An 18,711-nucleotide genomic window follows, 5' to 3' on the forward strand; every position below is an offset into this window, starting at 1 on the left:
AAACGCGTCGTTTTATTTATATGTGGCGCCAGAACGCGCCAATGTTCAAATCAGCCCTCAATCATCTTTTGTTCATTTCAATTGCATCCCTGCCAAATTCGGTCTCCGCCCCTCTTGTTGGCCGCGTTTTTCACTTTAGTCCTTGGCCTCTGATTTATGCAATTGAGCCCTTCATTGATCAATAAACTTCCAATTTCTTCAATTAGGCCCCTGATTTCGTTAATTACAACCCCTATACTTACGCGCCTTCTCCAATTTGGCCCTTGGTTTCGGATTTCTTCAATTAAGTCCCTAATTGGCCCTTAAACTTCAATATTTATGCAATTAAGCCCCTGATTTGACCTAGTAAATTCCTAAAAAAAATATTTTGGCCCCAGAACTTAAATTTCTTCTAATTAAAGCCCAAATTGACTTAAAAATCAATTTTTCTTGCAATCAAATCCCCTATAAATTCATTTAAAAATCCAATTAAATCCAGAAACATCCAAATTTGGGCTTTTCTCCTCAAATTTCAAATTTTCCTTCTCAACAGGGCTCTCCTCCTTCAAGAATATACTGTCAAAAATCCAATCTTTGTATTTTTAACCTCATTGACCCCTTTTCCGAGCATTTTCTGAGCGCTTCTGCCTCCTGTTTATTTTTCTAACCTTTTTTGGCTATATATATATATATTTTTATATATATATTTTGTGAGAATCCAAAAATTGATTACAACAAGAACTATGGACTCAGAGAAGGCCTTTAGGTCCATGATGGTGGTTATGTAGCCGAAAGGACAAGCAATGAATTGATTGAAGAACAAATACAGGCCTTTTATTTGTAGATAAGCAACCACGAAAGTTATGTATTGCTTCCATGATGGTGGTTGTCTCTGATGTGGTACTCTTTGGGTGTTTTGATTTTGAGAATTACATGTGTGAGAGATATAGATAAAGAGAGAGCTTTATATATATATATATATATATATATATATATATATATATATATATATATATATATATATATATATAAAAGAGAATGAAAAAAAAACTTATTAAAATAATTAAGTGGAACCCTTTTTTTAATTTTTTTTTGTTTGCAGATCATGTGCTTCCACGTGTCTCATTTAAGTTACTTTTTAGGAAGGAACCATGGAAACGATGTTGGCTTTATATTACATCAATTTATTATATTTGATAAATTAATAATTCTGATTAAATAATATTTTTATTCCTCAAGTTTAAACAATATCTTAATTAATTAATTTTTTTCATTATTTTAATAATATTAATTTATAAAGGTTTAACGTACGGTGGTTTAAAAAAATAGTATTAAAAAATAAAAACATTTAGACCATTTTAGTAATTGATATATGGCCTTCAGGATTTTTTTTACAGCCAATATCTTCAAAATGATTTTTATGAACGACAATTGTGCGTCTATATTTTTAGTACAATAAATTAAGGGCAACTTTTTTGTTACATAATTCGAAATGCATGTCATATGTGGACGTTCGTCTTTAATGTGTAAAAAATGTACCTATATATATCCTGTGCTTGTAACCATGTCCATGTCTATGTATTTAGCATCTCGAATCCTCTCACACCAGAGGATGCGAGAGGCTAAATACTTCTCAAATGAAGTCTTTGCTAACTGATGATGGCTTTGATTCCTCAAGATAGAGACATGGCTCAAGTTACCAATTGATCAAAGAAACTCTCTTATAATCAGCGCGAAGGATTTTTAATTTATTAAGTTCTTAACAAGAAAGACTAAGAACATGTGCTAAAACACATGGACCACAATACAATTATAAGTTTTTATTCAATCAGCAACCCTCGTAAAAGTGTTAAAACAAAAAAGAAACATATGATTTGTGATATATTTTCTTAATCGCTCACCATGTTTCAGAAGAAGTCAACGGCTTGCAATCTAATGGTACATCTGTACCAATCTCGAAACTGCTGCAGGAAATTGACCTAGATGAATTATCCACTTCAACCATTTGTTGAATATTGATACCGTTACGTGATAATAGAATCCCCTCCAATTCCATTGCAACTTCTCTCATTGTTGACCGGTTTCTTCCATTCATATTCAAACATCTCTTTGCAAGATTCGCTATAACTATGGCTTCCTCTTCAGTGCAATCCCCCTTAACCTGAGCATCAATGATATCAAAGAGTCTACTATCTTCCATCAATTCAATGAAATGTTCGGCTAGGCTCATGGTTTTCAGTGAATGGGTTAAGAAAATTGGTTTTTTCCCACTTAAGAGCTCGACGAGAACTACTCCAAAACTATAAACATCACTCTTTCCTGTTAATTGACTGGTTCGAAAATACTCTGGATCTAAGTAACCGAAAGTACCTTGCACCTTGGTGGTCAGATGAGTTTGATCAATGGAAACTGATCTTGACGTTCCGAAATCTGAAACTTTTGCTCTATATTTCTCATCTAAGAGTATGTTTGTGGACTTAATGTCTCGGTGGTAAATCGGGATAGATGCTGTCGAGTGAAGATAGGATATCGCACCTGCAGCTTCCGAGGCGATTCGTAACCGCGATTCCCATGATAACGTAAAGTCCTCGTTTTGCTCATGGAGATAATGGGAAAGAGTTCCATTGGGAATGAATTCATAGACTAGCAGAGGAACATCAGTCTCCAGGCAACATCCAAGTAGCCTAACCACATTTCTGTGATTGATTTGTGAAAGAATGACAACCTCGTTGATGAATTCTTCTAGTTTTTCTTCATCCACTATTGTAGACTTCTTAACTGCAACAATACTCCCATCAGCTAACATTCCCTTGTAAACGGTGCCTTGGCCGCCATGACCAAGTATTCTGTTCTCATTAAAATAATCGGTCGCCTTTTCCAACTCATTTGAACTGAATATTTTTGTCTTTTGAACACTACCATCACTCGAGGATAATTGTTGCTGCAATAAGAGACCACCATTCCGTTTGAAAAACAACTTCTTCAACTGAATGCACTTCCTTCTTTTGATAAGTTTGGACATCCACCAAGCACCAATGAGCAACAACAGTACTGCAAGGGCCAGACCGATAACTGTATTCAGAGGGAAAAAAAATCACTTATCTCAGGCATATGGTTTGAGTTGAAAATATCACTTAGCTCAGGCATATTAAAACCAAGGGATACATGTATAGCGACCAATAAAAATAGGCAAGAGAACTGTAGATCCTTTTACAATTCATTGTGGACTTCTATGGTAAAAAATAAAATTTCATTTCAAATTTTTTTTAAAATTCATCTTTAAATTGCCGAATTAAAAGCTAATTTAGATTAATTTGATAGAGAAGGGGTGAGATTAAAAGACTGGAGATTAAAGTGAAAACAAAAAAGAATTAATAGGCTTTAAAAAAGTTTACTTGAAATATTCATTGTAGAGTCCCCAAACTTTTCTAATTATAAATAATTGGTCCCTTCAATTTTTAAAATATAAGAACAAAGTCAATTTTTGTCTCAAACTTTATTTTCATTATCTTTTGATCCTCGGTTTGAAAAAGGAAAGAGAAAAATATTAGATTCTAGTTGTAGAGAGAAAAAATTATCATTTACATCAATTCAAGCTATGAAAAAATAGTGATTTTAGTATCTTTGAGTTTCTTTTTAATAGGAAGAGTTTATACTACGTGTTTTTTTTCCCTTGACTTACTTTTATGGTAGATTTGAGCATGAAAATAGTTTTGGCTTGGGGTTGATTGTGGGTTTTCGGTATAATTTTTGAGTTGTTTGAGGTTATAAATATGCTTTAAAAGGTGTTTGAAGATTTTGTTTTTATGGAAACATGGTTGAAAATGTTTTTTTTTTGTCTGAAACATATCACAGCTTAAATTTGGTCGCTAAAATCTTGACAGGGTAGATAACACTTCACCAACTTTTTTTTTTATTTAAAAAATTAAGGGCAAACAACAATAAAAAATTAAAAAATAATAATAATAAGGCCCAAGCGCATGGGCTACTCTAGGCCAGTGCGCTTGAGTCTTTTTTTTAAAGCCATTTGCTCTAGCCAACTAAGCCCAAGTGACTGGGCCTTTTTCCTTCTTTTTATTTTTTATTTTTTTCTTTAAATTTTATCCATCACAGTTGATATTTATTGATCTTTCTTGTTTAATTTTTTTTTCTAATTTTATCATTTAATATTTTATTGATTATTAATTAGGCAACATAATTTGTTGTAATTTGATATATTTTTTTCAATTGCCCTAATTTTTGGTTGGCTCTCAGTTTTATAGGTGTCCATCTAAGATAAAAAAAAATTATTGAAAAAAATTATTTATTAGCTCAATAAAATTCATGATTCAAGTTACGAGTTTAGCTAGTTAACTTCAGTTAGTTAAAAATTATGTTTTATAATTGTTTTTTATTTGCAGAGATAATTCTGAATTTATTTAATTAAATATATATATGAAATTTTTTATTTGTGATTGAAATCTTTTTATATTAAAAAAGAATAAAAAATATTGTTTTATTAAAAGAAAAAAAAATTACTTGACCTGCGGCAAGTCACAGATCAAATAACTAGTATATATTCTTATTAACTGCTTCAGGTGCGTGTGTAAAAAACTGAAGGCTAATTACCTGCAATAATTGTGTTGATACCAACTCCTTTACAGCCTGTTTTACCATCACCGTACTTGCCACGTGGACATCGACACTTGTAATCTCCAATCACATTCTCGCAAGTACCTTCTTGACAAGCGTTTTTTCCTCGAACCTTGCATTCATCTATATCTACTGTAAATGTTAAAAATATTAGCAAACAAAACCTGAATATACAAATTAAAAAAAAAAAAACTATAAAAAGGAAATAGTACGTGAAATAGAATGCTTTGTAAGGCCAAATTTCAAACTTCGAAAACAGATTTCTTTTTTCTTTTTTCTTTTTTATTATTCTTCACGATGGAGATGGCTGAATAGGACTTAAGCAACACAAAATGGTGTAGTCCTTTCCCATTCTTGAATCTGTAGTCTATCTTTTCCCGGATTTGAATCTAAGAATACTACCAACAAAAAAAAAATCTTGATGAACACTGAACATGACAAGAGACAACGGGGAACAACATAACCTGCATACGCATAATTATTAGTGATTATTAAATCATATCAAAAAGCAATAACCAGTTTACCTTGGCATCCTTCTGGGAGATAGGGATTTCCTTCGAACCCTTCATTGCATAAGCAACGATATCCTTGACCAATATTCTCAGGGTAGGTGCATTTTGCATTAGTGCCACAAGCATATGTACTTTGATTAGCTTTAGCCTGTTCGCACGTCTCATTTTTAACTACCCATTCAATCACAATATCTGTAGTATATGCATCTTTTCCATATTTTGGCTTGCGAGAGAGCGGCCAATCTGAAATCTTGAAGGACTTCTTGTCCACTAAAAATGCGAATCCACAGAGATTGAAGTCCGAAACGTTCGTGTAGTTGTAAAAACTTGATAATGGATAATTAAGTGATTTGAGGCCCTTGGGGATTGGGGTTTGGCAGCATCCAGAACCTGAGCAAGGATTTCCATCGGACATGTTCACATCTTCGGTGCATAAGGAGATACAGGCAGCTCCGTATGTGAACTCATAGTTGGTCATCCCGGCATATGTATCGCAACCAATTACTGTAAATACATTTCGGGTGTCTGACAACATGAAGGGGCCTGATCCAAGGGTGAAAGACTGTGGGTAATTGTCTGTCCTGCTCCCAGTTTCGTTATAGCAGGTGAAAGCAGTGTATAAGCTGGCAGTTAATGTGCCTTCAAGGACAGATATTTCGCGAGCAGGAAAGTTTCTTGCAAACAACAGTTCAGGTTGCCCATCAGCGCCTGAACTGCAGTTTAGAAAGAAGTGCTTATTCATGGCACAGCTTCGTTCCAAAATCCCAAAGGGGTAAGGAACACTAACATTCCCACACTTGTCTTGGCAGCCAGGTTTTACATCTGGCCTTGCTGTTGATGCTGCCACTGGACACAATAACAGCGACATCATCAGCAAAAACACCCACATGACTGCACCTCCAAACTTAATAAGTAGCAATTGACCCCTAGAAGATTTGTATAAACAAGCTCCAAACTAACTCTCTCCTCCCACACTAACTTCTGCAACTTCTTTTCTTGTAGAGGACATATATATATATATATATATATATATATATATATATATATATATATATATATATATATATATGTAAGCTAATTAACACAGATCACTAAAACAATTGTTAACACGACCAAGTCCAAGACTACAGGGTCGATAGAGTCCTTTCCTAGATCATTCTTTTCAGTTTTTATTTTTCAAAGCAAGAAAAATATACATGTAGAAGACTCCTAGCTAGCTAGTACTATAAATCATTCCCCAAAATATCTTGATGTCGTCAAGTAGCTGAACTTGAGTGGCTCACCATAATTGCAAGGTATAGGCCAATCACGAATTTGAAAGCTATCTCAGTTGGCATGCAAAGTCGTTGGCTGCATCTGCCTGGTTAATTCCCTCCCAAATGTATACTTTTCCTTCGTAATTTCTCATGTGGAAACTGAAGAGAGATGTTTTAGCCCATAATCAATTAATTGTCCATTTATTTGATGATCAATTATATCTAAATCTTTCAATGTTTTCACGCTCTTTGTATTGGAGCTTTTTTAATTTCAAGAAATTATTTTAACTTCTGATCGTAGATATGATGATAGAGTTAAAAATTAATAAATCAAGAAATCACTATTACAAAATAGGGGTACCTAGCTAGTAGCTAGGAAGAAGTCACATAATAGTGACCAAATCAAAGTCTACAATTACTAATACATGTGTAGACAAACCCCAATATTGAAGCCAAATTAATCAAGCCACCAACCTCGAAGTTGGGGGTACGCAGAGTAATAATTAATGATTCAGGGGATTTTTTTTTAATTCATATTTTAAAATTAATATTTAATAGAATTTGATTTTCTAATTAAATACATTAATGTAATGATTAATATTAAGTATGTATTCTTAAAATTATTAAAAAAAAACTTAATCTCAAGTAACTTTGAAACTAATTAAAGATACCTTGATTTTGAAGGGAAAAATAAACACAAACACCAAAATAAATACTCCCTCTTACATATTCCAAAGCCATTAAATGCATCCCCGAAATGTAATTAATTAAAAATATTAAAACATGACCATGACGTCGAGATGGGAATTATTTGGAGTGTTTTTTAGGCCAACTATACGCATACTAAAAGCACAACAAGGGGATGGCACCATATATGACCTAAATGCTAGAAATCCCTATTAAGATTCTCATTCACTTTATTTCAATTCAACATGAATTTTTTTATATAAATTATTCCTTTATTTATATATATATATATATATATATATATATATATATATATATAAAAGTTATATACCAACCCATCATTTTTATTTTTAATTTATGACTAGTTCCAATACGACCGGGTCAATGGAACCTTGAGAATCCTTCCTGCATCTTTTTTTTTAGTTTTTGCTTTAGGAAGGCAAACGAAATATTTGCAGAAAATTCATAGTACTAAAACAATCTAATATCTTAATGTCATTTGGTTGGATTTGAGCTCTCCACCCATCTCTTTCATTATAATTGCAAGGGGGGGTTAATAGATGAAGGCTATAGTATGAAAAGTCTATGATTGTGATTTTTTATAGTTGGTTTAAAGTGTTTTTTATTTAAAAATATATTAAAAAAATATTTAAAAATATTTAATTTTGATACACATCAAAATGATTTAAAAATATAAAAAAATTAAATTTTAATAAAAACATAGCTCAACCATGCATGTAACCAAATAGGCTCGTAATTTCATTACAAATATATAATTTTCCTTTGTAATTTCTCAAGTGGAAAGTGAAGAGAGATGTTTATGCTATGTATGTTAATTCCATATTTTTTCAATTAAAACTTTCACTTCATATTTTTTTCATTAATTACATTAATTATTTGTTGATCGAATTCATTTGTTTATTTTGAAAATCCATTTATTTAATTTGATGAATTATATGTAAATCAATCAATATTCTCATACTCTTCATATTAGCCAATTCAGCTTGATTTCTACAAAAGAGCTGCATATATATTTCCTTGATCTCGTTAAATGACTGGTCCAGTTCTAAATGCTTCCGTTGTTGCCGAAAGATTGTGATGATTCGCCTAATAAGTGATTTCTGATGAAGGGCTTTCAGCTTAGCAAGCTTATCACATACTTCCTTCGTGGTTGGTCGGTTTAGTAGTAGTACCATGCATACTAGTTCCTTTTTTTATATACCAACCCATCATTTCTTTTTTTCGTTTCGCCTATCTTAGTTCAATTTATTAAATGAAAGAATTAGTACAAAATGAGAGCTATGCATATTTTAACGGTTTTACATATAAAATTTATATGATACAAATTTATATATCCCAAGATTTTAAATCAAGTTTGATAATATTTATATCAAATCCATTATATATATATATATATATATATATATATATATATATATATATATCCAAAAAAAACCTCATTTAATTATATTTGAATTAAATTCTCATTCCTAGCTATTACAAAAAGTCACCTTGTATATGTCAAAGAACACTCGATAATTAAGGTTTTATCAGAACATGGTTTAATATCTAAGCCATTCAGCACACTTTCAAATAAAATAAAATAAAATAAAAATGTTGAGGGAAAAAATTGAAAAAAACATCAAGAAAATAAAAAAAAACAAAAACAATTAAAATAATGAGTATTATATTTGATATAAAAATTAAATAAAACCAAATAATAAGGGATGCAATTAAAATAAAAACCAATCCAAAAATTAATCCAAAACAAAAAAAGACAAATCAAAAGAATAATAATCAAAATTAAAAGACAAAATAAATAGGTTGACAAGGACAACTATAAATTCTAGAATCAATGTGGATTTCGAGGAGAGGAGAAAAAAAAAAAAGGAAAGGAGAAAAATATATAATCATGCTGAACCATTATGATTATCACTACACGTGTCACTTCATGAGCTGCACCACCATTTTATGAATCAACAAACACGGCGGATAGGTGTATTTTACCATCGAATATCACTGCACGCACGCTAAATGGTTTTTTAAGTTTTTTATTTTAAGAAAAATGAAGTTATTTTACTATTTAAAAATAAATAAACCTCACTTACCCTGTTACTTTTTTTGTTTCCAAGGGCATTTATATTTATATTATTTAACTGCGCCAAAAAACTTGACTACAGGGTCGATAGAGTCTTGAGAGTCCTTTCCTAGATCTTTCTTTTCAGTTTTTATTTTTCAAAGCAAGAAAAAAATACATGTAGAAGACTCCTAGCTAGTACTATAAATCATCCACCAAAATATCTTGATGTCAATTAGGTGAGCTTGAGGGGCTCACTATAATTGCAAGGTAATGTAAAAGCTATCTTATTTTTAAATTAAGGAGTAATTAATGATTAAGGAGTTTTTTTAAATTCATATTTTTAAATTAATATTTAATAGAATATGATTTTCTAATTAAATACATTAATGTAATAATATTAAGTATGTATTCTTAAAATTATTAAAAAAAAAAACTTAATCTCAAGTGACTTTGAAACTAATTAAAGTTACATTGATTGTTAAGGGAAAAATAAACACAAACACCAAAATAAATACTCCCTCTTACATATTCCAAAGCCAATAAATGCATCCTCGAAATGTAATTAATTAAAAATATTAAAACATGACCATGACATAGAGATGGGAATTATTTGGAGGTTTTTTAGGCCAACTATACACTATACGCATGCTAAAAGCACAACAAGGGGATGGCACCATATATGAATTTTTTTATATAAATTATTCCTTCTTTTATATAGAATTTATACACCAACCCATCATTTTGTTTTTCATTTCGCCTATCTTAGTTCAATTTATTAAATGAAAGAATTAGTACAGAGCCACACATATTGCAGTGACCTTGTTAATTTGTGTGTGTTTGTAAATGTGGTTTGATCAAGTTTTTAAAATTTTTTAAAGTTTTTTATTTTTATTTTTAATTAATATTTTTTTAGCATTTTTTTATTATTTTAAAGTATCAATATCAAAAATAAAAAAATATATTTTAAAATAAAAAATATTTAAAAAAACACTCCCCCTACAAATAACAAATAGAAGGTCCCAACAATAGCAAAGTCACTCATAATGAAATTATACTCTGTTTATTTTTGAATTTTAAAAGTAATTTTTTAAATATTTTATTTTAAATTAATATTTTTTGTATTTTTAAATTACTTAATGTATTGTTATTAAAAATAATTTTTTAAAAAATATAAAATATTATTTTAATATAATTTTAAATAAAAAAATATTTAAAAAATAATTATAACTATACTTTCAAAATCAACCGATGAAAAATAAGGAGTGGCCTTTGGGTCCATGGCTTCGAAAAATCTAACTGGCAAGGTAGTGACCACCTTCGGGTCAAAGGGTTTATTTTTGGAATTTGATGTGATTGTCGTCGATGTCTTGATGATATTCCTTAATAATTTCAGTGAGTGAATGAGAGAAAAAGGAGGGGATTATTTATTGGAGCATTCTCCAAATAAAAGTTTTCAAGTCTAAAAACAAATTAAGTGTGGAATTAAAGATGTGGTGAGTGTTGTACTACCAATTCAATATTGAAGATTTATAAAGAAAGAAGTGAATTGAAAATTCAGGTAAGGTCAAGTTCAAGAAATAATTTTTATTTTTTTTTATCAAAAGAAGAAATGTTAGTCCTTGCAGGACACGTACAAGAATTTTTAAGCTGTAGGATGATATTTTCCGCATTTCAGTTTCTCAATCCGAATATTAAAGAACAAAATATTCAATTTTTTTTTGTTAACAAATTTCCTTTAGAGTTGTCTCTTAATTTAGGATTTTTTTTATTGCTAACTCTGTTTATAAGTACCAATTAAAATATGTCGATTATATATATTGAGAGAATTTTAATCAGAATAAAATAAATATAAAAACCAAAGATGACGTGGAATAAGTTTTTGCACTTTAGGTTTTGTTCATTAATTAAATTAGGTAATTGTTACTTGACTTCATTTGGTTATTTTACTTGTGAATTGATTTGGTGAATTATATCTAAGAATATGTATGTTTTTTTTTAAAAAATATTTTTTAAAAAATTAATTAATATTTTATATTTTAAATTATTTTTTGTGTATTTTTAAATAATTTTGATATACTAATATTAAAAATTAAAATATTCACTATACTACGATATCAAACAGGATCGAAGTCTTTCAATGTTTTGACGCTCTTCATATTGGAACTTGATTTATTAATCTTAAGAAATTATTTAACTGCTGATCGAAGATATGATGAGAGAGTTAAAAATGAAGAAATCATTGAAATGAAGGAGCTATTACAAAATAGAGGTACCTGGCTAGGAAGAAGTCACATAACAGTGACCAAATTAAAGTCTACAATTACTAATACATATGTAGACAAACTATGGAAACCCCAATGAAGCCAAATCACAGACATCAACCTCGACGTTAGGGGTGTTAAATAATATATTTATTTTATTTTATATATTAAGGGTAAAATAGTACTTTTAACTTAATCTATATATAAGCTCTATTTAAATAATAATGTGGATGATTGAACCCATGGAATCTTTAAAATTTATGGTCAAGTCTTTGTTCATGTAGTTCAGCATCTTTTGTTAATCTTTTGCATTTAATAAAAGCTAAACCATCAGTATGAAGGCCAAAAGCTGATAGCTTACCCTTCATTTCTTGGGTCCAATCAGAAACATTATTTATGCTATTCTCATCACATGAAAAGTCTTGGCTATGAAATTTTTGAAAGTAGAACAATATAATATACAGTTATTAATTTCACATCAATTTTACATTTCCTTTCATTTGAATAGACTAACATTTTATCTTCTAAAAAGTACTTTTATCAAAGTAGAAAACGTACAATCAACACGTTTTCTTTTCAACAATATAAAAGTTCTCAAATTACAGGATAAGCTGTAATTTCCTTGTAAGTTCCTGCTGCCCCTACTGCTCCAAAGTCCTCGCTGGATTCACTGAAACCATCACGTGATGGCCTGCCCACGTCAAAAAGATTATAATTATTGATGATATATACCTTCACTTTCCCATATTTTCTTCACCGAAGCATTGTTATGGTAAAATCACTATTTTCTCATAAAGAAAGCATTTAGTTTTGATGTATTACTCAATGAAAAATGTGAGAGCACTGCGTACAGAAACCTCCCTTTGATCTATTATTGTGAGAATTGGACTAATGGGTAAATGATAGAAATTAATACAACAGAAAAGGTATGTCAGCTAACCAAACGTGTTAATTTTGATATCTACCAATTTTTTTTTACATTTTTTTTTTATTAAAACTTGATATATTATCAAATAATCTTTTATATTAAAAATTTATTTATCTAAATATTAAAAAAAAAAAGTGAATCACGTGCAGAGCACTTCATGTAATTACTAGTGTCTCCCAACATTTAAGTTAAGTTTCGAGACTTGATTGATGTAAGCTGGAAACTAAGAGCTACTGATTTTTAAGTAATCCTTTCGGATACACAAGTGCAAGAAGACTGCTTCTGCTAAGATTAAAGGAAAACATAAATAAGGTGCATGGTAATTATTGTCGCACAACACCCGCGCGGCATTGGCGTTGGCTTGGTGACTTTTTTCATTTTGTTTTTTATATGTTCGTTGGGAGTCGCCACCTAGTATTTAATTGAGGGCTACTAGAAAACCCGGGTGTACTGGTCTTGTCAGAGATTCACGGGTAAGGGGCTGGTTGTGGTTAGGAAAAGGTATTAGCACCCCTAATGCACCCTACCTGAGGTAAGCTGCTTCGTGGCTTTGATGTGTTAAAGAAGTTTTAAAATTTTTGTCTTTTCATCAGGTATTAGAAATACGACTTACGTGTAAGTTCATAATTCTTAACCGTGAGCAAATCAAAATATTAAATTATTCTTTATTCTCTGCAATTTTATCATAAAAAAAACATCCATAAAAAAAATACAAACAGCACATTCACTTTCACTATATTGTTCTTTTTTCTTTTTTTTACATTCACAATACAAAATTATAAAAAATTCTAAACTAAACAAAAATTACATTAAACAATTTAAAATTTACAAAATAACCCTTAAAAACTTCAAAAATTGCAGGGAAGGCCGTCTGCACCACCGGAACAGTAGCGGCGCTTCTGCTAGAGAAAGCAGGTAATCAAACGCAAGGGTAATCTCCGATGCTATCCTTGGAAGCTAGTAAATGCAACCTTTTGTCATGGATGTTCTTGAAAAGATTTCCATTTGAAATGAACTCATAAACTAGTAATGGCATTTTAGTCTCCGAACACAGGCCAAAGAGACCAGCAAAACAAGGCTAATTTCCTTTTGAAATTCCTCGATCGTTCATCCAAGCCTTGTCTGCCCCTTTAAACTTATTGACTGCAACCAAGGTCTTATCTACTAAAACTCCCTTGAAAACAGAACCAAAACCACCTTCCCAAGTTTCTGATCATCAACATAATTGTTGGTTTCTTTTGCCTCACCGAAAATCCTTGCTCGCTGATGCTTTAAGCCATTCCCTCGTTCTCTCTGAAGTTTTTCTCCTCTCTTTTTTTCTTTTCCTGCACATCATGCAGAATTGTATTGTTTTACAGGAACTGAGAAGATTCAAATCCAATTATTTTCTATTCTATTGTTTTACAGTTAGGAGTTTCCAAAGTAGTGATAGGCCGTTAATGTTACTTACAAGCCCATCACCAATAATGGGCTCAATTTGATAGTAGACCTATGGACTCAAAGAAGGCCTTTAGGTCCATAGGTCTATTAAATTGATTGCAGAGCAACCGGAAGCAAGGCTCCATCGGCTCCTAATAAAAAACGATGTAAAAAGAATTGGTTTCATTTGATGGCAAATTTACCCGCCTTCATTGTGTATACATCTAGTTATTTGAACCGCGTAGAGTCGCGTGTGTGATAATGTTTTGAGCCAAAAATAAAATAAAATAAATACACAAGCTTTTCAAATATATTTTTTTTATAAAAAAAACTTAATTATAAATAATTTAATTAAATAAATCAAAAATCATTTATACTAATAAATACAAAAAAAATATTAATGTATCTATTTAACTCCCCTCACTGCAAGATGAATAATTTCTTTTTTGATGCAAAAAAATTAATATATAGATGTTAATAAAGTTTTTTTTTACATTGAGTAAAAACTATAACTGTTAATCAAAAAGTCGATACTTACATATAATAAAATATAGTGAAAATTATATATTTTAATAAAAACTTCTAAGATCTCAAGCTAATTTTTAATATTTTAAAAAAATAAGACAATATTACAATTGCTATAGTGAAACACCATTTAATGAGTCTTTATATAATATTTTTTAATAAATAAATAAATATATAAGCTTTTTAAATGTGTGTTTTTTACCAAAAAAAAATCTTAATTATAAATTAAAAACTCTATGCATGCATTTAATTAAATAAATTGAGAATTATTTATGCTAATAAATACAAAAAATTATTTATAATCTAATTAACGTGATGAAAATTTAAATAAAACTCGATTTAAATTTTAAAAATATTTTATTTAAAAGATCTAAAACAATATTCTTTTGAATTTATAACGCATAATTTTACAACTACAATAAAAAGTGTCACTTTTAGAAAAGAAGTGAGAAAAAACCCTCCTCCTCCGTGACAATTTCAAAATGGAAGACTCTGGGCGGGTAGAAAATAGTATACAATTTCAAAAATTTAAAGTGAAATCACTATTAAAATTCATAATAAAAACTCTTTTGATGTACAATAATTTTTCCGCAACATTTAGTTTTTCTTATAATATAACAGATGATACAATTCGAGTTTCTTATAAAACCATAGGAAATAATATTAAATGGCCAAATTAAATATCCTTACTAGAGAATTATACCTTTTTGTCTCAAAGGTCACCAAAGTAGTTCAACTATTTTGAAATTGACCAATAGGAGTTTCTTACAAAATAGAGGAAGAAGTCACATAACAGTGACCAAATCAAAGTCTACAATTACTAATACATGTGTAGACAAACCCCAATGAAGCCAGATCACAGCCACCAACCTCGACGTTGGGGGTACGCAGAGTAATTAACGATTAAGCGGATTTTTTTTTAATTCATATTTAGAATTCGTATTTAATAGAATTTGATTTTCTAATTAAATACATTAATGTAATAATTAATATTAAGTATGTATTCTTAAAATTATTAAAAACAAACTTAATCTCAACTAACTTTGAAACTAATTAAAGATACATTGATGTTGAAGGGAAAAATGAACACAAACACCAAAATAAATACCCCCTCTTACATATTAATTACGAAGCCAATAAATGCATCCTCGAAATGTAATTAATTAAAAATATTAAAACATGACCAAGACATAGAGATGGGAATTATTTGGAGGTTTTTTAGGCCAACTATACGCATGCTAAAAGCACAACAAGGGGATGGCACCATATATGACCTAACTTCTAGAAATCCCTATTAAGATTCGAATTCACTTTATTTCAATTCAACATGAATTTTTATATATAAATTATCCTAGTTCCTTTTTTTATCTAAATTATCCAACCCATCATTTTTTTTTTTCATTTCGCCTATCTTAGTTCAATTTATTAAATGAAAGAATTAGTACAAAATGAGAGCCACACATAGTGCAGTGACCTTATTAAAGTGTTTGTTTGTAAATATGGTTATATCAAGTTTTTTAAATATTTTAAAGTTTTTTATTTTTATTTTTAATTAATATTTTTTTATCATTTTTTTATTATTTTGAAGTATTGATATCAAAAATAAAAAAATATATTTTAAAATAAAAAATATTTTAAAAAACACTCCCCATACAAATAACAAAGAGTAGGTCCCCACAATAGGCTCTGTTTGTTTTTGAATTTTAAAAGTATTTTTTAAAATGTTTTATTTTATTTTATTTTATTTTAAATTAATATTTTTTGTATTTTTAAATTACTTAATGTATTGTTATTAAAAATAATTTTTTTTAAATATAAAATATTATTTTAATATAATTTTAAATAAAAAATATTTTAAAAAATAATTATAACTATATTTTCAAACACGTGGATGAAAAATCAGGGTCCATGGCTTCGCAAAATCTAACTGGCAAGGTAGCGACCACCTTCGGGTCAAAGGGTTGATTTTTGGATCGTCTATAGCCACTTCGATGCCATCCATTATCGTGGAAAACGCACATCAACCCTTTCGGCTTTTGGATCTTCCTGTGGAAAATTAAGGGCAGAGCTATGAGCACATAAATACTCGTTGGGATAGATTCTTTGAAATTTGAGTGTGATTGTCATCGATGTCTTGATGATATTCCTTAATAATTTTCAAAGGACCCCAAAGCCAGATTTTGCAAGAAATGCTTGTGGTAACCATGTGACTGAATGAGAGAAAAACGACGGAATTATTTATTGGTGATGTTTACTACTATCACTTTATTCTTGGTGGAGCATTTTCAAAATAAAAGTTTTCAAGTCTGAAAATAAAGTGTGGAATTAATTAAAGATGAGGTGAGTGTTGTACTACTAATTCAATATTGAAGATTTATAAAGAAAGAAGTGAATTGAAAATTAAGGTAAGGTCAAGTTCAAGAAATAATTTTTATTTTTTTTATTAAAAGAAGAAATGTTAGTCCTTGCAGGACACGTACAAGAATTTTTAAGCTGTAGAATGATATTTTCGGCATTTCAGTTTCTCAATCTGAATATTAAAGAATAAAATGTTGAATTTTTTTTGTTAACAAATATTTTTAAATTTTTGTTGTATAAAAATTCGATATGATTTTTTATTTTGAGAAACTTGAATGTATGTATAAAACAAAATATTTTTTTTGTTTTTCTGTGTAATTTTTTTATTTTTATATATTATATTATATTATATTATATAATAATATTATATTAATATATTGGATGGGGCTGGCCCAATTATATTGGGCTGAGCCCATCCTGGCGTTGGGAAACATACAGAGCTACGAAGCTAGCTAATTAATTAGTTTAGGGTTTATCGCATCTACGAAGGTTAAACAATATCTTAATTAATTAATTAATTTTTTTTCATTATTTTAATAATATTAATTTATAAAGGTTTAACGTACGGTGGTTTAAAAAAATAGTATTAAAAAATAAAAACATTTAGACCATTTTACTAATTGATATATGGCCTTCAGGATTTTTTTTACAGCCAATATCTTCAAAATGATTTTTATGAACGACAATTGTGCGTCTATATTTTTAGTACAATAAATTAAGGGCAACTTTTTTGTTACATAATTCGAAATGCATGTCATATGTCATATCCTGTGCTTGTAACCATGTCCACGTCTATGTATTTAGCCTCTCGAATCCTCTCACACCAGAGGATTCGAGAGGCTAAATACTTCTCAAATGAAGTCTTTGCTAACTGAAGATGGCTTTGATTCCTCAAGATAGAGACATGGCTCAAGTTACCAATTGATCTTATAATCAGCGCGAAGGATTTTTAATTTATTAAGTTCTTAACATGAAAGACTAAGAACATGTGCTAAAACACATGGACCACAATACAATTATAAGTTTTTATTCAATCAGCAACCCTCGCAAAAGTGTTAAAAACAAAAAAGAAACATATGATTTGTGATATTTTTCTTAATCGCTCACCATGTTTCAGAAGAAGTCAACAGCTTGCAATCTAATGGTACATCTATAGTACCAATCTCGAAACTGCTGCAGGAAATCGACCTAGATGAATTATCCACTTCAACCATTTGTTGAATATTGATACCGTTACGTGATAATAGAATCCCCTCCAATTCCATCGCAACTTCTCTCATTGGTGGCCGGTTTCTTCCATTCATATTCAAACATCTCTTTGCAAGATTCGCTATAACTATGGCTTCCTCTTCAGTGCAATCCCCCTTAACCTGAGCATCAATGATATCAAAGAGTCTACTATCTTCCATCAATTCAATTAAATGATGAATTTGTGGAAAAAATATTAATAAAAAAACTTATAAAAAAAAACAAAAAAACAATGGAGATAAAATTTGATAGGAAAAAAACCCAAGGATGATGAAATTTATAAAAATAACAATTAAAAAAATAATCCCAAACAAAATAAATAACAACTAAAATAAGAAAGATCAAATTTGAAAGATAAAAAAATTATAGAAGGAAATTTAAAAATATTTTCAATTTTAAATAAATAATTTGTACATTTGGTTAGGTTTAATAGAGGAATTCACAAGTAACTGATCTACCACCATCTAACCGAGCCAATACACACAAAAAACAATGCTATAAAACTTATCCTTGTTATCATCAATTAATACAACACATAATATGACACATGACTCAAGTCGATTTTTTTTTCATATAAGTTTTAGAATCTTATATGATTTAAATTTCTATACTCAGGTCAGTTTTGTCTCAAATTAAATATAAGAGGGGAATATTGATTGTTTAAAGTTTTTAGTTCGGAGTTTTTCTATGGTTAAAGGCCATACTTTCAAGGTTTAAGGGATTCTAGTCTTGTTCCCTAAATTTTAGAATTGTAATCTCGGAGTTACAGAAAAAAAGAAAACAAATGGAAAAATCACACATAATAGATGCATGATCGAGATCATGT

At 29.6% G+C, this 18,711-nt stretch overlaps 1 protein-coding gene across 9 annotated transcripts in view; it reads right to left on the reverse strand.

The window, feature by feature from the left end:
- LOC18110452 (wall-associated receptor kinase-like 8) overlaps positions 1-18,711 on the reverse strand; it is a 96,325-nt gene that overhangs the window by 56,511 nt on the left and 21,103 nt on the right. The window contains exons 1-3 of one of the 9 annotated variants that reach the window (XM_052452048.1): positions 5,136-6,271; positions 4,588-4,743; positions 1,959-3,051 (exon numbers count right to left, since the gene is read on the reverse strand). The exons of 2 other annotated variants lie outside the window; for them this stretch is intronic. In XM_052452048.1, the coding sequence (XP_052308008.1) occupies positions 1,959-3,051; positions 4,588-4,743; positions 5,136-6,012 (2,126 nt within the window). In that variant the 5' untranslated portion in view covers positions 6,013-6,271. Of the gene's footprint in view, positions 1-1,675; positions 3,052-4,587; positions 4,744-5,135; positions 6,272-18,711 lie in introns of those variants that run through there. 6 more of the 9 variants (XM_024599948.2, XM_024599947.2, XM_052452050.1 and 3 more) reach the window with 6 other exon arrangements.

Source organism: Populus trichocarpa, chromosome 4 (genome assembly GCF_000002775.5).
Source record: "Populus trichocarpa isolate Nisqually-1 chromosome 4, P.trichocarpa_v4.1, whole genome shotgun sequence".
Taxonomy (NCBI): Eukaryota; Viridiplantae; Streptophyta; class Magnoliopsida; order Malpighiales; family Salicaceae; genus Populus; species Populus trichocarpa.